The following is a 25,811-nucleotide window of genomic DNA, read 5'->3' on the forward strand; positions in this document are numbered from 1 at the left end:
CTGTCAGTAAGAGTGTCCACGATTGAGTCTTTGAATGAAGAGATGGATATAAAACTGTCCAGTTTGAGTGTTTTTTACAGCTCGTTCCAGTCACTAGCTGCAGCGAACTGAAAAGAGGAGCGACCCAGGGATGTGTGTGCTTTGGGGACCTTTAACAGAATGTGACTAGCAGAACCGTTGTTGTATGTGGAGGATGAGGGCTGCAGTAGGTATCTCAGATAGGGGGGAGTGAAGCCTAAGAGGGTTTTATAAATAATTAAGCAACAATACATGAGACTAGTGACTACGTTCTATAATGTTATTTCAATGTTTGGTTTGTTAAATGTGATACGCAACTCTGGCGCGTGTAATGTCAGTTTTTGTAGTTTACTCCATTTGCTACTTGAGTCGTCTTTCTCCCTCTCCTCTCCTCCTGCCACTAACTACACCAAGCCCTACCCTATGTCACTCAAGGAAAGAGCAGTTGCTCGACGGCACCTTCTTGCCGTTCACTCTGCATGCTCCGATGGATGCAACAAGATGTTGGTGACATGCTGATTTCCACAAGCGTTCTATAATTACACTATTAGTTTGTGTATCCTACTGTCTGCAAACTACGGTCTGCTAGTTTGTCTTTTCGTAGCAAGTTGATGCTAAAATAAATTGTGTTAGTCGCTAATGCTAATCAATCGCTAGTTAGCTGGCTAGCTAGCTTGCTAAGTGTACTAAGAGTCAGAGCAAACATAGCTAGCTGGCTAGTACAGCCTGGTACCTGTGCTGGTGTAGGCCTAGATAAGCATGTTGTTTGTGCAACAGTATCTTCTAAATCAGAGAGGAATAGGCGAAGCTACATGAGGTAAGAAAACATGTAATGTACAATCTAATTAGGGTCACCTGGAAACACTGACCAACACTTTGGTTCTGACCCTGCCAATAATTCCTCCCTGGCTTATTCATTGTCATATCAAACAACAATGAATTCAAGGGGCTGTCCACGATATTCCAACTAAAGAATTAGAATAATCATTCTATTTCCATTATTGGATTGAAACAGTATAAAACAATCAGAATGGAGAAAGCCTGATTGAAATCGCTTATAATTTATATGTTGCCACCCTAGGGTCATGAACTACTCATAAAGCAAATTTAGAACTTGTATTATTCAAAAACATAAAATACCGTCAAAAATGTCAAAAGTATTGTGATATGATATTTTGGCCATATCGCTCTACATGAGGCAATGTGTTATGACATTTTTATCATGGCTGTGACGTGGTTAGAACACCACAGCCATTATAAAAATGTCATAACACATGGACTCAAGTGTATTATTGCTTTAATACAACAGGTTACCAGCACTGGTTGTCAAGTGCACTGGATGTCAAGTGCAATTTTAGGTGTTCTCTGGTCGTTAGTTTTATTCGTATTGACTGCCATGTAAAGTAAAACTACCCAAGCACTGGTTGATAGTTACAGAACTTTGCAGGTTGCTATGGCAAACAATGGTTGCTATGGAGGCTCTTCCACTCTTGCTAGCTAGCCAAATAAACAGCAAACACAATCACTTCAGACTGAAGCTGGAAAGACGGCAAACTAGATGCATTTCGTTTTGTTTTACCTATTTTTCTATTGACATTTCTTTGTACACTGAACAAAAATATAAACGCACAATCAAATCAAATCACATCAAATCACGTCCGCCAATTACAACAGGTGTAGACCTTACAGTGAAATGCTTACTTAAAAAGCCCTTAACCAACAATGCAGTTTTAAGAAAAAATAAGTATTAAGTAAAAAATTTGCTAAGTAAATAATGTAAAATAACAGTTACAAATAATTAAAGAGCAGCAGTAAAACAATTGCGAGGCTATATACAGGGTGTACGGAGTTCAGAGTCAATGTGCGGGGGCACTGGTTAGTCAAGGTAATTGAGGTAATATGTACATGTAGGTAGAGTTAAAGTGACTATGCATAGATAATAAACAGAGACTAGCAGCAGTGTAAAAGGGGGGGGGGGGGGGGGGGGGGCAATGCAAATAGTCTGGGTAGCCATTTGATCAACTGTTTAGGAGTCTTATGGCTTGGGGGTAGAAGCTGTTATGAAGGCTTTAGCACCTAGACTTGGCGCTCCGGTACTGCTTTCCGTGCGTTAGCAGATAGAACAGTCTATGGCTCGGGTGGCTGGAGTCTTTGACAATTTTTAGGGCCTTCCTCTGACACTGCCTGGTATAGAGGTCCTGGATGGCAGGAAGCTTAGCCCAGTCCTGTAGCTTAGCATCTGCTTCATCTGACCACTTTTTTTAATGATCGAGTAACTGATGCTTCCTGCTTTAGTTTTTGCTTGTAAGCAGGAATCAGGAGGATAGAATTATGGTCAGATTTGTCAAACGGAGAGCGAGGGAGAGCTTTGTACACATCTCTTTGTGTGGAGTAAAGGTGGACTAGAGTTTCTTTTCCCTCTTGTTCCACATTTAACATGCTGGTAGAAATTAGGTAAAACGGATTTAAGTTTCCCTGCATTAAAGTCCCTGGCCACTGGAAGTCGGCGTTCCAATTAATCCTAAAGGTGTTCGATGGGGTTGAGGTCAGGGCTCTGTGCAGGCCAGTCAAGTTCTTCCACACCAATCTCAACAAACCATATCTGTATGGACCTTGCTTTGTGCACAGGGGGAATTTTCATGCTGAAACAGGAAAGGGCCTTCCCCAAACTATTGCCACAAAGTTGGAAGCACAGGATCGTCTAGAATGTCATTGTATGCTATAGCGTTAAGATTCCTCTTCACTGAAACTAAGGGGCCTAGCCTGGAAAAAAAGGGGCCTAGCCATGAAAAAGGGACCTAGGGGGCCTAGTCATGAAAAACAGGCCCAGACCCTTATTCCTCCTCCACCAAACTTTACATTTGGCACTATGCATTTGGGCAGGTAGCGTTCCCCTGGCACCAGCCAAATCCAGATTCGTTCGTCAGACTGCCTGAGCTTGTGTGGCTGAGCCGTTGTTGCTCCTAGACGTTTCCACTTCACAATAACAGCACTTACAGCTGACTGGGGCAGCTCTAGCAGGGCAGAAATTTGACGAACTGACTTGTTGGAAAGGTGGTATCCTATGATGGTGCCATGTTGAAAGTCACTGAGCTCTTCAGTAAGGCCATTCTACTGACAATATTTGTCTATGGTGATTGCATGGCTGTGCGCTCAATTTTATACACTCGTCAGCAACGGGTGTGGCTGAAATAGCCGAATCCACTAATTTGAAAGGGTGTCCACATACCTTTGTATATATAATGTATATCCATAAAAAATTAGGCTGATTCATGATTTCAACTGGTGGAGAAAAGCTGCCTGTCTGTCTCATCCCGACCTGTTCATTACTATGGGACACAGCGGCAATCGGATTTCAATATTGCGACAATGTTGCAAATGTCGGCGATAATGTCTAGATCTGTTTTACGATGGAGATCAAGTTTATGAGTTGCATGGCTGGGCCAATGAGACAGTAGTAGTGGTGGTTATGGTGGTGGTGGTGGTACTGCATTGCTAGGTAACAACATAAACAATGGCACTTCTTATGAATGTGCTGGCAATGTGTATGTTGTCTAGTATATCCTGGGCAGGATAGACTCTGACAATGGGAATTCCAAACCAGCCGTTGTATAAAACTAACATAAATGGAGTCACACTATCTGAAATTGTCCAATGAGAAAAGCTTGTTTTCCGATGCAAATGTTTTGCTACAGTGAGTCTCAATGCACACAACCCTGAGACTACCTTCGAACAGAAGGGTAGGCTAAGAATATGTGATGGATGTGCTGTTGGGACGTTAAGTAAAACAAAGTACCCAGTACATTTCCTCAGCCACTCCTCAGTAAAAGGCACATGACAGCCTGCTTGGAGTTTGTCAAAAGGCACCTAAAGGACTCTCAGACCATGAGAAACAAGATTCTCTGGCCTGATGAAACCAAGATTGAACTCTTTGGCCTGAATGCCAAGCGTCACGTCTGGAGGAAACCTGGCACCATCCTTACGGTAAAGCATGGTGGATGCAGCGTCATACTGTGGGGATGTTTTTCAGCGGTAAGGACTGGGAGACTAGTCAGGATCGTGGGAAAGATGAACGGAGCAAAGTACAGAGAGATTCTTGATGAAAACCTGCTCCAGAGCTCTCAGGACCTCAGACTGGGGCGAAGGTTCACCATCCAACAGGACAATGACCCTAAGCACACAGCCAAGACAATGCAGGAGTGGCTTCGGGACAAGTCTCTGAATATCCTTGAGTAGCCCAGCCTGAGCCAAGCTTGAAGCATCATACCCAATATGACTCAAGACTGTAATCGCTGCCAAAGGTGCTAAAACAAAGTACTGAGTAAAGGATCTGATTTCTTATGTAATATTTCCATTTTGATACATTTTCAAACATTTCTAAAAACCTATTTTTGCTTTGTCATTATGAGCCTAGTTGGTTAAGCCACAGAAAAAGACAGGAACCTTTTTCAGACGAGTGCTCCGATTTCAGAGCACTCGTCTGAGTGTGCCAGAGCGCAGAATAACTGACGGAATTTACAGAATAACTGACGGAACACCCGTTGAATATGGCCGGTGTCAGAAAACGTTGGCAAAAAAGCGTAATTAAATTGTTGCCAACAACACAGTTGCAGTCACCAATGCTCTGGATAACAGAAAAACAGCCTAACCAGCTCTGCTCGGGCCAGTAAAATGGTCAGAGTGAGCTGTTCCCTCATTTGTGTCTGAAAGTAGCTAGCAAGCTAGCCAACGTTAGCCAGTTAGCTTGGGTGCTTGACTGCATGTAAAATGGTCAGAGTGAGTTGTTCCCTCATTTGAGTCTGGAAGTAGCTAGCAAGCTAGCCAACATTAGCCAGTTAGCTTGGGTGCTTGACTGCTGTTAGGTCGGATCAACCCGACTCCTCGCCCAGAGCGTCCAGTGTGCGCTCTGAATGCTCCGAGGGCGAAACGCTCAGATTTTATGAATAGACAATCTGACAACGCTCTGAATGCACACTATGGCACTCCAGATTGAATTGACGAACACCCCCGTAGTATAAACCAGCCTTTAGTCTTGAAATCTTTGGTTGTTTAGTACATGGCCTCACATGTGAATCCTTAAAGAGCTGGGTGGGACTAAAGCTTAAGAGGGTGTGAACGATGCTGAATGGGTGTAGACAAAGAAGAGCTCTTCAGTAGGTGCACCAAAATATTCAAGGGCCATTTTCTCAAAAGTGAGGTTTATCAATGTTCAAAGCAGAATTACTTACACTACAGTTGAGGAACAATGGGTATGATACTACTTGTATCCAATGTAAAAAACACAATCTCAAATTTTGATACATAAGACCGAATCAAGCCGGTCGGTAACATGTGGAAAAAGTCAAGGGGTCTGAATCCTTCCCGAATGCTCTGTAAAACTTCTCTGCCTCTTTCACTGTTTCTTCAGTAATAGAACTGTCCGGATTGTTTTCCTTGAGCACCAAATGCACACTGGATGGCAACAAATGATGCAGGGCATGCAAGCTGTGTTTTACCCAGCTAAACAATGCAGATTGAATTTGGACAGCATCTCTAAAATCTTAAAGACATGCATCCACACAGAGAAATAATTGTGATCATTCCTTTCTTTCCTGCTGATGTCAGGAGAAACGGTAAAGTTCTCCTTCTAAGTGGCGCAGCGGTCTAAGGCACTGCATCTCAGTGCTCGAAGCGTCACTACAGACACCTTGGTTCGATTCCAGGCTGTATCACAACCGGCTGTGATTGGGAGTCCCATAGGGCGGCGCACAATTGGCCCAGCATCGTCTAGCACCCTAAATTAGCATTTGTTCTTAACTGACTTGCCTAGTTAAATAAAGGTTCAAGTTGAACACGCTTCCCAAATGGCACCCTATTCCCTCCCTATGTTGTGCACTACTATTGACCAAGGCCCATCGGGAATAGGGTGCTATTTGAGGCGCACCCTGAAATGATTACAGCTATTTACACTTCATTGCCCTGATGTTAAGGGAAATTAAAACGTCAGGCCACGTATGTATTGAAACAAATAGCTAATTCATCTTCATCAGCTTAACATATTACCCACACACGGTACTGACTTGAATATTCGATGTCTGTAATTCACTTCAACTGTACCATTCATCTTCCCCATAAAAAGTAATATGTTCAACTTAATGTCCCTGTCACTATCTGCACAATCACATTATGCACTTTAATCATGACTAAAAGCCTATGCAGGGTGTATTTTCTGGCCGTTAACTGGTACATCCTGAAGTTAATTGACTAATGTGTTATGGGTTGGGATGCCTGGGAGATACACAAAGCCTACACTGTGCTAATGGACAACTTATGATCTCAGGGACCCACTCTTGCTAACGCCCAAGAGAAAGAGGTGTAGACAGCTAATTATGTCAAATTCATTATAATATGTAACAGCTTGCATTGTCTACGGGTGCGGATTACATGATGGTGTATTATAGCAATGCACCATTTGTCACGGCTGTTAACTTCTTGGGGCTGCAATCCCGTTAACGGGATGATATGACAACAGCCAGTGACAGTGCAGGGCGCCAAATTCAAAACAACAGAAATCTCATAATCAAAATTCCTCAGACATACATGTGTCTTATACCATTTTAAAGGTAATCTTGTTGTTAATCCCACCAAAGTGTCCGATTTCAAATATGCTCTTCAGCGAAAGCACCACAAACGATTGTTAGGTCACACCAAACCACATCAAGCACAGCCATTTTCCTTCATCAGATGACACTCATAGGACTTCATGTTACACAATACATGTATGTTTTGTTTGATAAAGTTCATATTTATATACAAAAATCTGAGTTTACATTGGCGCGTTACATTCATCAGTTCCAAAAACATCCAGTGATTTTGCATAGCCACATCGATTCAACAGAAATACTCATCAGAAATGTAGATGATAATACAAGTTATACACATGGAATTATAGATATACCTCTCCTTAATGCAACCGCTGTGTCAGATTTCAAAAAAACTTTACGGAAAAAGCAAACCATGCAATAATCTGAGACGGCGCTCAGAACAATAGTCAAATTAGCCGCCATGTTGGAGTCAACAGAAACCAGAAATTACATGATAAATGTTCCCTTTGATGATCTTCATCAGAATGCACTCCCAGGAATCCAAGGTCCACAATAAATGTTTGTTTTGTTCGATAATGTCTGTTATTTATGTCCAAATACCTCCTTTTGTTAGGCGTTTGGTATACATATCCAAACGCTCGTTCTGGTCGAGCGTTACTTCGGACAAAAACTTCAAAAAGTTATAGTACAGGTCGAAGAAACATTTCAAACTAAGTACAGAATCAATCATTAGGATGTTTTTATCAAACATCTTCAATAAAATTCCAACCGGAGAATTCCTTTGTGTCTTGAGGAGGAACGGAACGCAAGTGGAGATCATGTGGAATGCGAGTGACCAGAAAATGGCTGACTGCCAGACACCTGTTCATTCTGTTCTTATTCAGTCCCACAACACAGTAGAAGCCTCATTCAAATTTCTATAGACGGTTGACATCTAGTGGAAGCCCTAGGAAGTGCAACTTCATTCATATCTCAAGGGGATTTCAATGGGAACTGTTGAAAACCTACCAACCTCAGATTTCTCACTTCCTGTTTGGAGTTCTCCTCAGGTTTTTGCCTGCCATATGAGTTCTGTTATACTCACAGACATCATTCAAACAGTTTTAGAAACTTCAGAGTGTTTTAATAATAATATGCATATATTAGTAACTGGGACTGAGGAGCAGGCCGTTTACTCTGGGCACCTTTCATCCAAGCTACTCAATACTGCCCCTGCAGCCATAAGAAGTTAACAGAAGAGGACCAAGGTGCAGCGTGGTGAGCGTACATTTTCTTCTTTATTCGAAATGACGCCGACAAAACAATAAACAATACAAAACCAAACCGTGAAGCTTAAGGCTATGTGCCATAACAAAAGTAAACTTCCCACAAAGACAGGTGGGAAAAAAGGCTACCTAAGTATGGTTCCCAATCAGAGACAACGATAGACAGCTGTCCCTGATTGAGAACCATACCCGGCCAAAACATAGAAATAGAAAATGATAGAAACACAAAACATAGAATGCCCACCCCAACTCACGCCCTGACCAAACCAAAATAGAGACATAAAAAGGAACTTTAAGGTCAGGGCGTGACACCATTGTAGGACTATGCAACCACAATGAGGAAGGTTAGATTGAGGGATGTAGACTGTGTCCCAAATGACATACATATGGCACCCTATACATAGATATATACACTCTTACAAAAAAAGGTGCTATCTAGAACCTTAAAGGATTCGTCGACTGTCCCCATAGGAGAACCCTTTGAAGAACCGTTTTTGGTTGCAGGTAGAACCGTTTTGGGTCCATGTAGAACCCTTTCTACAGAGGATTCTACATGGAACTCAAAAGGCTTGAACCAAAAAGGGTTCTCCTATGGGGACAGCCAAATAACCCTTTTGGAACCCTTTTTATAAGAGTGTAGTAGTTTAATGCAGAGTGGTAAAGCAGAAGAATTCAGTGTGCTCTCTGACATTCATAATAGTTCATATGGTAAGGTGCTCTTTGGTTTCCCAGACTTGTGGAATTGATGAAAAGATGAAGGCTAAACCTGTAGCCTGCAGTAACCTGTGGGTTCTGGGTTAGATGGTTCTAGATCCGGCTCCAGTCGGCGATGATCTCTAAAGCAGATGCCTTAGGTTTTGGCTCTCAGTACCCCACACTACACAAACTCTGACATCCAGCTATACTTTTCACTGTTCTAAAGTAATCATTTTAGGATTTTGTCCTAGGATTCCGTATGGCTTTCCGCTGCGAGGGCAGGTTTTCATTTCATGTCTGTGAGGGCAGGTTTTCATTTCATGGATGTGAGGGCAGGTTTTCATTTCATGGACGTGAGGGCAGGGTTTCATTTCATGGATGTGAGGGCAGGGTTTCATTTCATGGATGTGAGGGCAGGTTTTCATTTCATGGATGTGAGGGCAGGGTTTCATTTCATGGATGTGAGGGCAGGTTTTCATTTCATGGACGAGAGGGCAGGGCTTCATTTCATGGATGTGAGGGCAGGGTTTCATTTCATGGATGTGAGGGCAGGGTTTCATTTCATGGACGTGAGGGCAGGGTTTCATTTCATGGACGTGAGGGCAGGGTTTCATTTCATGGACGTGAGGGCAGGGTTTCATTTCATGGACGTGAGGGCAGGGTTTCATTTCATTCTCCTAATCTCTGTTTTATATTTAGTGTTTCAGTCCTTGACCTTTTCCCTCTTATGCTCTCCTTGGTAGGTATAACTTCTCTCAGCCAATGTTAGAGGCAATCTGGGATTTGAAAAACAACAAAGCTCATGAGGCATCTATATATTATATTCTTCAAAAATCAATCGCTATATATCATTAATTTTAAAAAAATCCCAAAATGGATGTACCAATCCCAGTTTGCCCCTTTTTAAAGACTTTCCCTCAGTGAGGTGGAGGAGGTGGTGATGTGAGCACAGATGCCTTGAATGCGAGAGAGAGGTGGAGAGGAGTGTGAGAGAGGTCCAGCTGAGAGACGAAAACAAACCCCAACGATTCTGGAGGTCAAACACGCTGAGGAGCAGGGGTGTGAGCTGCGAACAGATGTGGTGTGTGTGTGTGTGCGTGCGTGCGTGGCTATGTGTGTGAGACTGTGTGTGTGTGTGTGTGTGTGTGTGTTAGCATAAAAAAAACAGGAGGTCTGTCTGTCTGTGGTATGTGCCGTGAAGCTGACACACAGAAAGAGCCTCACTTCTTGACAAGCACGGAGGATCAGTTTTCTGATCCGCCCCAGTCTCCTCAGCTGTAGAGGTCCAAGGTCTAGTCAGACTGGATACTGGGAGGCAATGGTGGGGTGTGGGCAGCTCTCTGTTCCCTCCCACTTCCTAACACTGTTCATTCTTTAATACTGTATGTGTTCAGATACTGTGTGATGCGGCTTTGAGGAATCTTCACTGTCACAGTTTAATGTCATCCTATGATAAATGTTCATATTCATGACACTGGCACAGGATTGGTAATCGAGTTTGATTTCCTGCCTCGCTGTCATACACCTTATCTCATAGACCGTGGCATTTCTTAGACTAGGAAATTATTCTAGGAAATGGTTGCATGCATTAAATTATCTTTGATTATCTTTGATCATTGAGATGGTGCAATGGCACCCATAGCATTTCACCGGCTCATGTAGAGTATGTGGCAAATTGACATAATGTGGATCCTATATAAATTCATATCACACCTCTCACAGTGAATTTAAATGTTTCATAGTTGCTTAACCCCAGGCTGCTTCTTACTCTTGCATTATGCAAGAAAAATTCAGACATTGAGTAAATTCACTTTTCAAATGAAGATGATCTAGTAATGAAATATAAACTGGAAAGTAAAAGTTACATTTGTCTATAAACCTGTGTAATAATCGCTAATGATTATTTCGGAATATCTGATTCACATTCTTTACCAGTATTGAGGTTAATAGTGGTTGTTGTTGTCAGGCAGCTCTGAGCTGTGGGCATAGAGATCCTATAATTCATATAATAGACATAGGGATTCTGTATGTAATACTCTGGCTGTGGGGATATTCACAAACCACAGACAAAACAGAGGTCATAATGAGGTCCTCTCTCTCTCTCTCTCTCTCTCTCTCTCTCTCTCTCTCTCTCTCTCTCTCTCTCTCTCTCTCTCTCTCTCTCTCTCTCTCTCTCTCTCTCTCTCTCTCTCTCTCTCTCTCTCTCTCTCTCTCTCTCTCTCTCTCTCTCTCTCTCTCTCTCTCTCTCTCTCTCTCTCTCTCTCTCTCTCTCTCTCTCTCTCTCTCTCTCTCTCTCTCTCTCTCTCTCTCTCTCTCTCTCTCTCTCTCTCTCTCTCTCTCTAGATGACACCAAGATTGCTCTGCATCTTAAAGACAATGGAGGTAAGCCTCTGTTTTCCCATCCTATATATCCCCTTCCCTGTTCCTTTGACTATTCAGTTGTTGTGTTTTACTGTGTAGATGCATGTTGCGTTTATATCCGGGGCTCTGTTTACATCCAAGGCTGCTGTCTGTGTATTTACTGCTGACAGATTGCTCTGCTTTCTGGGGAGGACAGGCCAAGGGAAGGAGCAGCTCATTGAAGCAGTGGTGAAGCACCTCATCCAGAGGCTGATTTGAAATGGCTAACTATACCAAGTTTTGGGATTGGACTGATCAATCATGGTGTCTGTGTGTGTGTCCCCCAAAATGGCAGCCTATTCCCTTTATAGTGCACTACTTTTGACCAGGGCCCATAGTGGTCCACTACATAGGGAATAGGGTGCCATTTGGGATGCAGCCTTTGTGGGTGTTAGAGAGGGAGAGGGGGTCATAGTTGCCTTAGGAACACGAGAGATTCATAGTTGAAGGAACGCCATCAACATACACGCAGACTGAAGCTCAATGTGAATGTCAGCAAGTTCTTGGAACCACTGCTCTCAGAACTGGTGCGATTAACCCAAATTAAAACATCCTTAATTTGCCCTCGTTGCCTCCGAATTAAATAAATAGAACTATGAAAAAACACAATTTGGAGTGCGGACCCTTGACAAATGAACTCAATGTCATCAGGAATTTAAGGGGGATTCCAGTATGAGGGGTATTTCAGAAGAGGCGGGTGTGGTCAACAATCTCACACACATTTCCATTTCAACAGGATGTAGGTACTACTGGTATATGGTCGACTCTGCTACGCACACACCTCTACACAGCAGGTTATCTATTTAACAAAATTAAATGTTTAAATAACATTTTCTGCTGATTAGCTACACCCACACTGTGTGTGTGTGTGAGAGAGAGAGAGAGAGAGAGTGTTAGACTGACATTTGAATTCCAAAATTAGTCTCAACTCCATCACTTCGTGAGTAAACCACACAAATATTTAATTTCCTCCCAGAGAGGAATTGGAAATCTGTGTCTCTTATCGTCCTTACCCAAACATTGCCTATCTCACTCGCTGGCTCGTGGCACAGCCTCTTCCCAGATGTCGGACAAGACGAAATCTCTGCGTGCCCATTTTCATTTGGGAGAAACCAGACCTGTTTCACAGGATGCGTCCCAAATGGCACCCTTTGCTTTGTAGCGTGCACTACTTTTGACCAGGGCTAATAGGCTCTGGTCAAATGTAGTGCACTATGCAGGGAATATGGTGCCGTTCGGGACCTAATCACTGTGTGGGAAGCGTGCTGGGAAAGGATTTGGGCCTACGGTGAAAGCCAAAAGGGATGGAGGGAATGAGCCAGTATGATCATACTGAAACCACAGAGCCGAAGGCTGCTGCAGCCCAAACCACACCATGTCTTTAGGTGCACACTGCATGTGACCGATTACAACCACAAACCAGCCATGTGACTATATGGAGAGGCTGTCTAAAGTAATGGTGGCTATGGCTTGGCTGGTGTAGCGCTAATGCCGCAGACTCCAGCACACGTCTAGGTTGAACAGCATAAGTTGGCAACAGGTCTACAGCCTCTAGCTTTTCCCACTGTCATCCACTCTCACCATCTGTTCAATAGCATTTGAAAACACTACACAACATATATACACAGTACTTCGAGTAACGTTAGCTGTGGATTTAGAATTTGACATCTCGTGCATCTCATCCACTCCACTCTGCACCCGTCGTCTCTCTGCAGCGCCGCCTAGCTTTGCGCTTGGACACACGTTCATATTTTAGCGTGATCTCTACCAGATCCAGCAGTGTGCGTGTCCTTCCACCTTGGGAAACACGGGAGCACGGCAGAAAACGCTAAGGCGATTAGCCCCGGCTAAGTGATAAGATGAGGGAAAATCAGGACACACCCTACGGTCTCACTGCAGAGGCCACTCGAAGGAAGACAGGACACTCCTTATCCTCCAAGCAAGATGAGAAGAAGTATCACTCCCTTGGTCCACTGTATCATGCACTATTGGCCCTGGCCAAAAGTAGGGCTATATAGTGAATACATTGCCATTTGGGAGACTGTGTTGATTAGCTTCGCTAGGCACGTTAGCCAGGTGAGAGGATGGCTGTGGCCCTGTGACACCGTGCTGTCAGTAATGTGGCGGTAAAAGCGTAGCGTGGTCTGTGTCCACACGGTCATTCAGTTCATCTTCTCTGCCCAACCTCTGTGTTTTGCTGTCTGAAGGCTAAGTAAGTACAGCAGGTTTTATGTGCTGAGAACGTTTATGAGGAGAATGCTGATTGGTTGACCATAGGGAGATGGTTCGAACTCCAGCCATGACCCCCACAGTCCCAGTCCCATTCATGTAGCTGTGTCCTGATGTGACTTTGCTTCATTATACTGCAGAAACCGATGTAACCTTGATTTCAATGGCTGCTTTGCAAATAGCACCCATATATAGTGCACTACTTTTGACCAGAGCCCTATATAGAATAAATAAGGTGCCACTTGGAACACGGCCCATACCTTTCAAAGCCATGCATACAGTGTTAAAGGCATAGTCATCCACTTTCATGATCGAGACACTGACTATGTTTTTCAGGCTATTGTTTTTGCCAGCTGAAAGCTGTGTGACCCGATGTGAATAACATGTGGATTCATTCACACCCCTGTCTCTGTCCCCAAATGGCTTAGATGTGCCTCTTGCTTACCCACACCCAAGGAAATCTCCTTCCACCCCTCCAACAGATGAGACCAGATTAAACTGTCAGTCAGATGAAACTTGGGTCTGTGTCCCAAAGGGCACCCTACTCCCTATAGAGTGCACTACTTTTGACCAGAGCCCTGTGAAATGCCCCTATGGGCCCTGGTCAAGCGTAGTGCACTATATAGGGTGCCATTTGGGACACAGGGTAGCAGTGTTTTCCACAGCAGTAGACTGGTCTGTGAGGTTGTTATGGGGTTGTTGGTTAGCCACGCTGGGCTGTTGATTTCTCTTCCCTTCTCACTCTGAGCACTGGGCAGGAGACCCCTGCAAACACTTCAGACCAACAGCCTAGCCGCTACTGCGGAGCAGCTGCCTCCAACTGTGTGAGGCTTGGCAGTTGGACTCTGTACTTTTCTCCCAAACACAGACAAATTGCCTTCCAGGGAAAAAAGTGAGAAAAGAAAGGGGCTTTCCAGCTCTAGTTTCACTGCTGGTGGTGTATTTTGGGCGTCAGTTAATATTTCTAGACAGTTTAGGTTTTATGACGTAGTTGAAAGGGGATTTTTGCTTGAGCCAAATGGGTCATACACCTCCTGCTAATGAGAAGGGGATGAATGCGAAATGAGTCAATGAGGGACTGATGAAGGATTTGCCCGATTCATTCTAACACAGTGGCTAAGAAATTTTGTAAGGAGAGATTTTGAGTAGTGCTGTGGTGGGGGTGAAATCGTTATGCTCTGAGACAAAGGGCTCACACAAACACTGTGTCTCAAGCGCTCTCTCATGCATGCACGCGCACACTCACACGCACACACACACACACTTATCCATCCACACACGATAAAAGTCCCAATCCTAGGAACATATACATTACACATATACATTGAGTACAGTTTCTGTTAATGTACAGTAGGCTACCTGCTTATGTTTTGGTGTTCTATAAGGCTAGCATAGTCCTAAATAAATAGTGGGTTTGGATGGTCGGGGCAGCAGTGTTAACAACACCATAAAATCCCTGTACAAGACCCATTTAACTCTACACTCTTAGAAAAAAGGGTTCCAAAAGTGTTCTACGGCTGTCCCCATAGGAGAACCCTTTTTGGTTCCAGGTAGAACCCTTTTGAGATCCAACTAGAACCCTCTGTGTAAAGGGTTCTACATGGATCTCAAAAGGGTTCTACCTGGAACCAAAAATGGTTCTTCAAAGGGTTCTCCTATGGAGATACGTAGCTGAATAACCCTTTCAGGTTTTAGATAGCACCTTTTTTTCTAAGAGTGTAGAAAGGCGGAGTGAGTAATTTTGACCCATCATGAATTTAACATTGAAATATCTCTTCCATTTTTAGTCATTGACTTTTCCTAAGGAAGTCTATTTAACATGTTAGTTGTTAGAATGTTGATATCACAAGCAGAATTTGTGTTACAAGCAGTTTTAAGAGGACATGTAAAAATACAGGTCACATACAGGTAAGACGTTTTGATTTCCATTTATACTGAACAAAAAATATATATATACACTGAACAAAAAAAAATATAAACGCACATAAACGCAGCACCTTCTAAAGTGTTGGTCCCATGTTTCATGAGCTGAAATAAAAGATCCCAGAAATGTTCCATATACACAACAAGCTTATTCCTCTCAAATGTTGTACATTCATTTGTTTACATCCCTGTTAGTGAGCATTTCTCCTTTGCCAAGATAATCCATCCACCTGACAGGTGTTGTGAGGACAGACGGTGGTGACGAGAAGCAAGTACAGGGAGTGAACATTTAATGAAACACGGACATGAACAGAATACGGACAGCGTCTGGACAGGGGAAAACAAAACGGCATTACTGCTAACACCGGGATGAAACAGAGGAAACAGACCGATATAGGGAAGGCAATCAAAACGTGAAGGAGTCCAAGTGAGTCCAATGAGCGCAGATGCGCATAATGATGGTGACAGGTGTGCGTAATGAAGGGCAGCTTGGCGCCTTCGAGTGCCAGAGAAGAGAAGTGGGAGCAGGCGTGACAGTACCCCCCTCTAGCACCTGGGAGAGCCTAATGGGCTGGCCAAGGCGCGGAAGCCCGACGAGCCGGCTGAGGCGTGGGAGCCTGAGGAGCTAGCTGAGTGAGGCACCCCCTGGTTCCTACGGCAGCGGCACCTGAGGCATGACGTGGGATGGGTGCCTGCCGAGCCAACCGAGGCAAGGAAACCTCTCGAAGCCAGCAAAGGCGTGGAAGCCCGACGAGCCAGCTGAGGCACCCCCTGGTTCCTACGGCAGCGGCACCTGGACCCGACGTCACCAACAAAACAAAAAACAAAAACTTCCCTGAAGCTTCGAATATGGGTATCAGCATTCTGAGAGGACAGACGCTGGAGACGAGAAGCAAGTACAGGGAGTGAACATTTAATGAAACACGGACATGAACAGAATACGGACAGCGTCTGGACAGGGGAAACAAAACGACATTACTGCTAACACGGGGATGAAACAGAAGAAACAGAAGAAACAGATATAGGGAAGGAAATCAAAACGTGAAGTCCAGGTGATGCCAATGAGCGCCGATGCACATAATGATGGTGACAGGTGTGCGTAATGAAGTGAGCCTGGCACCCTCGAGCGCCAGAGAGTGGATTTTTATTTATTTATTTAACCTTCTATTTAACTAGGCAAGTCGGTTAAGAACTAATTCTTATTTACAATGACGGCCTACCCTGGCCAAACCGGGACGACGCTGGGCCAATTGTGCACCGCTCTATGGGACTCCAAATCACGGCCGGATGTGATGCAGCATGGAAGCGGGAGCAGGCGTGACAGGTGTGACATATCAAGAAGCTGATTAAACAGTATGATCAATCCATAGGTCCACCTTGTGCTGGGGACAATAAAAGGCCACTCCAAAATGTTCCGTTTTGTCACACAACACAATGCCACAAATGTCTCAAGTTTTGAGGGAGCGTGCAATTGGAATGCTGACTGCAGATCTGTTGCCAGATAATTTTATGTTAATTTCTCTACCATAAGCCGCCTCCGTCGTTTTCGAGAACCGGCCTCACAACCGCAGACCACATGTGTCCACGGGAGCCTAGGACATCCATATCCGACTTCTTCACCTGCGGGATCGTCTGAGACCAGCCACCCTGACGAAACTGTGGGTTTGCACAACTGAAGAACTTCTACACAAACTGTCAGAAACTGTCTCAGGGAAGCTCCTCACCAGGATCTTGACCTGACTGCAGTTCGGTGTCGTATCTGACTTCAGTGGGCAAATGCTCACCTTCGATGGCCACTGGCACACTGGAGAAGTGTGCTCTTCATAGATGAATCCCGTGAAAGGCGCAATGTGGGCGAGCGGTTTGATGTCACACCAGATACAGACTGGTTTTCTGATCCACGCCCCTACCTTTTTTTGAAGGTATCTGTGACAAACATATCCATATCTTTATTCCCAGTCATGTGAAATCCATAGATTAGGGCCTAATACATTTATTTCAATCGACTGATTTCCTTATACATCAACTTTTATATTTGTGTTTAGTGTAGTATCAGAAAGAGCATATTCTGAAGATTGCCAAATAAGAGATTAGCTCTATTTCAAAATGTAACTTTTTCCAAGACTTAATCCCACTCCATATCCCTTAATGGAAATTGTGTTATTTGCTGGCACTACCAGCTGCTTTGACTACATGAAAAAAAACACAAATACAGCAACACTGTGGATGATGTACTATCACATCATTCAGAATGCAAATAAGATTTTTTGGTCTGTATGACTAAGAGATACTCTTTGCAATGACGTTATCTTGATACCTGTAGTACTTTGTTTTCCTTTTAGCTCTCAGCCCTAAACCTGGCACTTTATGGTCCTTGCATGGTTGAATGTGATTACAAGTTACAGATCTTTTTTTGTTTACTCAACTTTTCGGTCAAAGTGTTACCTGAACTTTTTTGTTGGACCAAACATTGCTCTAACACGAGAAAACGTAGGCAAAAATGATGTGTCGACTAGAAATGATTATTTTGGCAACTTACCTAAAATAAAAAAAAGGCTGTGGAACTGGTTACACACACGTTTTCTCATGTTGGAGCTAAGTTTGGGCCAACTAAAAATGTTCAATTCAGGTAACACTTTGACCGAAAAGCTGAGTAAACAAAAAAAAACAGTGTAACCAGTTACTTAATAATAATTGGTCGAAACAACTAGATTTGTGGGCTATTTTATTTTTTATTTTTTTTACAGTGTATGTTAATCATCAGTGATTGGCCACGCTTTAGCAAACAGGTTTGATTAGCACTCTGGACCTCCCTGTTTTCCTGTGCGATTATGGAGATCAATAAAGCAGAGAGCCATGAGAGAAGGAAGCTGGCTGGGGCACTGATGAGTGGCTAGTCACTAATTAAACCAAGAAAGAGAACAGAAAAGAAAATAAGAAAAATACTGTAAATATATAAATATATGATCTCAATAAATAAAAAGATCCAGGAAGGAACGTTGCCATAAATCTGTGGGAGATGAGAGATCAAAGCTGTGGCCATTTGTTTTGTAATCACTTCATTAGCTCACTCCTGCTATGATCGATGGGACAGCTGCTGCGACTCTTTCTCTCTCACACACACTGGAATCAGACATAAGAATGTAGAACAGAGTGTTCCAATGTACTTGTTCCATGTGATGCTGTGACTGAGTGAACTGCTTGCCAATGCTATCTTATTATCAGGTTAGTTGTAGTAGTTGTAGTAGTAGTAGTAGTAGTTGTAGTTTTAGTAGTTGTAGTTTTAGTAGTTCTAGTTGTAGTAGTTGTAGTTGTAGTAGTAGTTAATTAAGTGATGATGCCTTCGAAGCCGGTGTTTGCAGGATATATTAGCATGTGTGTTCTTAGGCCCGAGACTAAGTCAAACCATGTCAATATATCCTCCAAACACCGGCTTCGAGGGCATTACCACTTTTATACAATGGGTTACCAGCATATTCAAATAAAAACTGCATTTGTATTAATTTATTCATATGATTTCATCCTTCCACGAGATATAGTCCCAACACAAATCTAGGGTTGCTACCTAAGCTGGCTTGTCAGTCGTTCGTTTGTTCTATCGGTTCGATGGCCAGAGACACAACACATTGGTTAAAGTGTTTTTGTTCCAAATCGATGAGCGCGACCCAGTCGTTCGTTCTAAATGTTCCGTTGCCATGATGGCTGGCAACATTCTCATCCCTTGCTTGCTAGCTAGCCAACTTTGGCGAACACAGTCACGTCAAACAGCGCAGTCAAAATAACAGCAAAGGCGTTGCATTTGCGTTTGTTTAAGTTGTTTTCTAGTGATTCATTGTGGACACATCCATAAAAATGAGCTAATGATGCGCGATTTCACCAGGCATAGAACATTTGCTCTCACCCTGGGTAGGGCTTGAACAGTTTTGTAAAGAAGAATGGTGAAATATTGCCATATCTAGGTGTGCAAAGTTGGTAGAGACCTATCATAACAGACTCATTGCTGTAATTGCTGCCAAAGGTGCTTCCACCAAGTATTAACTCAGGGGTTGGAGACTTATCCAATTATGACATTTCATTTTTGTATTTTTAATAAAAATGAATTATAAGTGGAGTATGGTGTGTAGATAAGTGGAAAAATCCTTTAAATGGATGAAACTCAGGCACTGACACAACAAAATGCAAAAAAATGTTCAAGGCTGTGTAAACTTTGTATAGGCACTGTATATCAGTTCTTGGCAATATTCTGGGAATGTTCCAAAAAAATGTAATTGTACACATTAACATCATTAAGCTCAAAATTCTGTTCTCAGAACATGAAGAAAACTTTCCATAAAAACCACAAGAAAACTAAACATTCAGATAATGTTCTAAGAATGTGATTTATAAGCATATACAGTCCGTTCTCAGCATCAACAAAACTCTCACTTTCCTCTATCTTGTTAAGTGTGTTCAGGTGTGTTGACCGCACTGAGTAATTGGCCACAAATGTTTTTAATGAACGTTTGCTTCTTTTGAAAATGGGGTCTGTTTGAATAGACTAAAATGAACAGCTTTGTATGCATAAAAAACATGGCATGTTAGCTCCATCCTGGTGTCGCAGTGGACTAATTCCATGGATAGAGAACCGAAGATCAGAGGTTGGAATTGATTGATCATAAGTCATTGATGCCGTGTCTCAATAAACAAGACGTGTTTGCATGATTCATGCCTGAGGAAATCTATTTCCATGTGTCCCATCTGTGCTTAGAGTTATAAAAAAAGCATTTATTATTGAAAAATTATGTGAACGTTTTAAGGAAGTTATTTGAAAACTTCCAAATAATTTATCATTTCCATTCTCAGAGCATGAATAAAACCTCCCGGCAAAACTTAAGGAACCAGAGTAAAACGTTTTTCAGAACCTCACTGCATCCAAATAAGAAGCGTTCACTTCTGTTATCAGCACGTTTAAAAAATAAAAAATATGTTTTACCGGTCGCACAACCAATGTGAAACCATAATACAGTGCATTCTCACAACTTCCAAGGAACCAAATGTGCTAACTGTTCACACTGCAGGCCTTAATGCTAAAATCAGTTTTGTTTCTCAAATACGTTTTGGAATACTGACTGTCCAAACAGCGAGTTACAAGTGACCAAATCAGATTTGTGTGTGATAAGACAGCAGTCATTTGCTGACATAGTAACGACAGGTGTGTGCGCAGCGTTCTAGGCTGATTGGTGGCGCGCGTGCTTCCTATCACTCAGAAGTGATGTGGCAAGTTACGGTGACAACAATGCCTGCCATGGACGTTTTCTCGTTACTTTGAATGTTCAAAAAACATAGAGCGAGAACACCTTTAAAGCCTCAAAGGATAAGATAAAAAAAACAAGTCATTATTGACTAGCCACAGCAGTGACCTAGCCAGCTAGTTGGCAGTTTAGATTTCAAGCACAGTCATTCACTAATTTGTTTGTAAACAATTAACAAGCTACTTAGCTACCACATGTTCTTGTCAAACTGTCAACAGAGTAGCTAGCAAGCAACAAGATATGCCAAATAACAGTCTAAAAACCACTTGAGGATAAAATAAACTCGATTTGACCATTCAGAAACAAGTTGCATGGCCAGGAATCAGATTTGTATCCGACAGAGTCAAACCAGGCCTTCAAGATGACAGTGCACATTCCTTAAGGCTCTCAGTAGGACAGCCAATCATTATGGAGTCTCCTCTCCATACACCCATCTTATCAAACTGGACTGTCATTACTGAAGAGTGCCTGATAACTTTCGATATCTCCATCCATAGATGCATCTCTCCTCCTATCCAACAACACCATGAGCTAACCTTGGTTTGGGATTATCTCTTGTGCCTCAGCTGTAGCACATTGCTCATGAATAGCTAAACAGGTTACGCCACAACGTTGCTAATCTCCTCCTTCCAGACACTCACACACACACACGCACGTGCGCACACACACACAGGCATTCAAGCGCAGTGTCGGCTAACGGCTGAGCCGGATCCGGAATGTTCCATCGTTTTCAGAAAGAAAGAAAATCTCATGTTAGTTGACGGTAAGGATTAAAGGATAATATTCTAGGTTAGTTTTGTTTTTGGAACAATAGGAAAACACAATTAACTTTTCTGGGGGGGGGGGGGGGTTGAACTTGAACCTGGCACTTTTCGTTTCTTGCATGGTTCAATGGTTGAACGGTAATTGCCACCAGAGTAAGTATGATTAGACTGAGGCTGAACAAGGCCGTGCATCATGACATTTGGTCAACTTCATTGTTGATCACAAGCGTCAGGCGTGTTTATTAAGACAGAAGCCCTAGTGACAACAGGAGAAGCAGAGACCAGCAGCACCCACGAATGACGAGTGTCCCCTACTGTTCAATAGTAGAAATGCAGTGAAGGGCTGTGTTCAAGAGAGAGATTCTAAAGTGGGTTTTCCTGTGTTACTTTAGCGATGCCAAAGGAGAGTGCTGCAGAGAGGAAGGACACACACCCACCGCACACTAGCCTGATCCTGGGCATTCTCGTGGTCTTGCTCATCATGGCAGCCGCAGCCCTGGTCACTGTCTACATCTACCACCACCCTACATCAGCCGCAAGCCTCTTCTTCATCGAGGTGAGTCTATAATACCACTATGTGGCTAGCTCAACATTCAAACGGTGTGCTGTTCAATCCCTGTGTGCTCCCTTCTCCCTGGATCTCCTCTTCACCTGTCTCTAATGGTGTCTCATATGTCTGTAAAGAAAGCATACAAAATGACTCTCCCCCAAAAATGTCAATCAAGCTTATATACAAAGACATGTATTGCTTTGACTTGTCAACAGTCCATAAGTAACCACTGGATTTAGAAGTCCCATCGTTCTGGACTGTCTTTACCGGTTGGTCAGTTATGTCCCCTGAAGTGCCTTAGAACAGCAGGCTGAGACCCATGCTAGCCTAAGGGTAGTACAGTATTACAACTGCTTGTGAGGGAGTCTCTCTCTCTCTCTGTCTCTCTCTCTGCCTCTCTCTCTGCCTGTCAGGTTTGATTATGATGTGTGCTTTCCTAACCTACCCCAGCAGATGCTTCCTTCCAAGGTCAGGCAATATGTCTGCCAACCACTAGACGCCCGTACGTCAGGGTGGAATAACAAACTACTCCCACTGTGTTTCTCTGTGTGCATCCCTAATTACACCCTATTCCCTATTTAGTGCACTACTTTGTCGACAGGGCTCTGGTCAAAAATAGGGCACTATATAGGGAATAGGGTGCCATTTGGGACCAAAGCTCTATCAGGCCCTCCACAAAAAAAAAGTAGAGTCATAATCTGGTCAGCGTTCATTACACTTTATCCCTGTTTCTCCAACTCATAAATATGCATGATTACTTTCACAGGGCGCAGGCAGTGAAACATGGCTCCACATGGTTCTTTGATGATAAATGCCTACGAAAGCTTTGGCAATGAATTGGTTTTGGTTTCATTTGTACCGTTTGGACGTCGTAATGAGACTGATTGATGTTTAAACCTCGAGAAAAATAAATGACAAATGCGTAATCTTCAAGGTCATTATCGCACAACGAGCCAATCCCTCATCAAGGAACAATTTTCTCTGAGAGAATTCAAATGCTTCTCCCTCAGAGCTCTCATCACTCACTGAGTGGTTTAGTACATGGCACATATCAAACGGCGAGAGCGTGTCAATTAATGTCATAACTTTTACTCCCAATACATCTGTTTCAATCACGCATACCTAAGAGGTTATTAACTCTGGAAACGCCATATATTATATTTCGCTGTCTGTAATACAATGTGCTCACTTATATCTACCGCTATACATCCATATGTAGCTCCGGGGGGAAGTTCTCCCTAGGTACAGATCTATGATCAGCTTCCCCCTCCCCTAATCCTAACCTTAACCATTAGTGGGGGAAATGCTAAACTAACCCAGGATCAGCGTTTAGGGGAAACAAGAAGAACGTGACAGCTACAGAGAGAGCTCAGCTGAAATAGGGTGTTGCACAGTGACCTAAACCTGGGCACAGGTCAGTAGCATTGCAGACCTTTGGCCTTTGACCCTAGTCTCTCACCTCAATGACCTCTAATCCCTCTCCCCTTCTCCAGAGACGTCCCAGCAGGTGGCCGGCCATGAAGTTCCGGCGAGGGTCCGGTCACCCGGCCTACGCGGAGGTGGAGCCCGTGGGCCAGGAGAAGGAGGGCTTCATTGAGTCTGAGCAGTGCTAAGGGGCATGCACCGCTCCCCCCCCCCCCCCCCCGAATGCGACTGATTGACGCTGGTCTCTTGTTTTGTCGATTCAAACGCTCACTGTCAATATTGTGAAAGGAGATGAGAAATCCGTGGCGGTGTCACTTTGAAATCCCATGCTTTTTATCTGGTGGTCTGAGAGTAGGCCTTGTGTTTGGTGGACTACTACGGTGAACCTTCAAACCTGGCTTGTTCAACAGAGAGCTGATCTGAGAGCTGCTGAGGGAGGGTCACTGCCAGAGGGACTGTGCTGTGGGGAAACCTTAAACTGATCTCAAGTCAGTTCTTCGTCCAAGCCCAAAGTCTTCGAACACTTCACACTCACGGTGGTGAACGTGACTGACTTCTCGGGGACAGAGGGAAAGTTACGGTGTCATTGAGTGGGTTGTACAGTGTGACTGCCCTACACTGGTGGTGTGTGATGTGAGGGGGGAGTAGTAGGAAGAATTATACAGTATATTTTTCAGAAAGAATACAGAGTATGTGAACAGAGATCTTGGCTTTAAATGTTGGTGAGGCTGTATAGGCCTTTATATATCCTTTGGGGTTTTTGCTAATTTACTGTTCATGTTTTTTCTGTTGCTTTTTTTTAACTGGGGTTTTATTATTCCTAATCAGTGAGGGGATTTTGTCTTGCTTTCCACTACCATAATAAGGCTTCTTTACCGTAGCTTTTACTCCATAGCATGGTTCAATAGTGTGATATGCTCCTGCTACTGCCACTCATCCCACCAAGGAGTAGCAGACTTTTGTTGGTATCTCCTTTTTACATAAAGTTTGTTCGAATTTTTTTTTTTTTTTATGTTTGTTTTTTTACATTGATTTCAGTACTGCCGTGCCATTCTTTCCCTGACTGGAGATTGCTCAACATTCTTTGCACAAAGTTTTTCATGCACTTACATCTTTATTTCATTTGGTACAATTGCAAAATTGCCAGACAGGCGCTTTGTGAGTGTGTGTGGCTGTGTGTATGCATGGTCTAAATGTGAGTGAGCGCGTGTGTGTGTGTCTCTGTGTGCGTGTATGTTTGTGCGCGCATGTTTGTGTGGTTTTTGTGTGATGGGATATCAGCCTGCTTGTAGGTGGGTCAGTTTGAGCTGGTTCTGTGTAATTGATACTGAGTGGTTGACCGGAGGTATTTTACATCATTTATTATAAGTTTGGGACATACCTGGCTTGAGTATACCTAGGTTTTGATTTTATGTATACAATGTGGTTTTCAAGTAGTTTGACCCAGGGGCGTCAATTGGGTATGGCAGTCCCCATACCCTAGCTCAATACTAACCATTTAAAATAGGCTACTAAAATCATTCCAATCCCGATTTAAAAGACAAATGCAGTTTAGCAGTATTAGCGGGGTGGCTTTAGGAGCAAACATCCCTCGGAGCGGGATGGTGAACAGCACAACATTTATTTTAAAACAGTGTAGAGGTAGAAGATTGCTGTAGATGGCTAGGATGCTAGGTAACTGCCGTTTGACTTGGAATGAAATTAAACTAGAGTTTTTAATCCCAGTTCTGAGCTAGGGCGTCGCAGCTAATTGCTGTATGACGTGTTTGAGGTGAATGAAGCTACAGCAGCTGAGGTGATGATGGCTGGAGTCAATTTCGTTTTTGCTGTTCTCCAAATAGCATTTCTTACTTTTTAAATTGTGTAGAAATGCATTAAATAAGTTCGATCCCGGGCTATATCACAACCATCCATGATAGGGAGTCCCATAGGGTGGCGAACAATTGGCCCAGCGCCGTCCGGGTTAGGGGAGGGTTTGCCTGGGGTAGGCCGTCATTGTAAATAAGAATTTGTTCTTAACGGACTTGCCTAGTTAAATAACATTTTAAAAAGCTGAAATGATGCCCCTGGTTTGACCTGCTGCTGAATCTGATCTTGTACAGGACTGGAGAATATGCGTTACTGTTCTATGGAGTTAGAAATCTGCCAAAACGTTAAACGAATGTAACATTAGAATCGTAAATAACTTTGTGGAGATTTTTGGCAGATATCTAACCCCATACTGTTCCAGCTCTTGTTCTATATTAATGGATGGCTAGTCCATGTCATTTAACCCTAGCATAGCATAGTGCCTTCACAAAGCATTCACACGCCTTGACTTTTTCCACATTTTGTTGTGTTACAGCCTAAATTTTAAATGGATTAAATTGAGATTTTGTGTCACTGGCCTACACACAATACCCCATAATGTCAAAGTGGGAATATGTTTTCAGAAATGTAATTACAAATGAATTAAAAATGAAAAGCTGAAATGTCTTGAGTCAATAAGTATTCAACCCCTTTGTTATGGCAAGCCTAAATAAGTTCAGGAGTAAAGAAAACGCTCAGGGATTTCACCATGAGGCCAGTGGTGACTTCAACACAGTTAGAGTGATAGGAGAAACCTGAGGATGGATCAACAACATTGTAGTTTCTCCACAATACTAACCTAAATGACAGAGTGAAAA

At 43.2% G+C, this 25,811-nt stretch overlaps 1 protein-coding gene across 1 annotated transcript in view; it reads left to right on the forward strand.

Annotated features, from left to right (window-relative positions):
* Positions 1-25,542, forward strand: part of LOC120028163 (plexin domain-containing protein 2-like) — a 173,867-nt gene extending 148,325 nt beyond the window's left edge. Inside the window, exons 12-14 of the mRNA XM_038973367.1 lie at positions 10,907-10,945; positions 21,563-21,726; positions 23,214-25,542. Of these exons, the coding sequence (XP_038829295.1) occupies positions 10,907-10,945; positions 21,563-21,726; positions 23,214-23,333 (323 nt within the window). The 3' untranslated portion in view covers positions 23,334-25,542. The remainder of the gene's footprint in view (positions 1-10,906; positions 10,946-21,562; positions 21,727-23,213) is intronic.
* The last annotated feature ends 269 nt before the right edge of the window (positions 25,543-25,811 follow it).

This window comes from Salvelinus namaycush, chromosome 33, assembly GCF_016432855.1.
Source record: "Salvelinus namaycush isolate Seneca chromosome 33, SaNama_1.0, whole genome shotgun sequence".
NCBI lineage: Eukaryota > Metazoa > Chordata > Actinopteri > Salmoniformes > Salmonidae > Salvelinus > Salvelinus namaycush.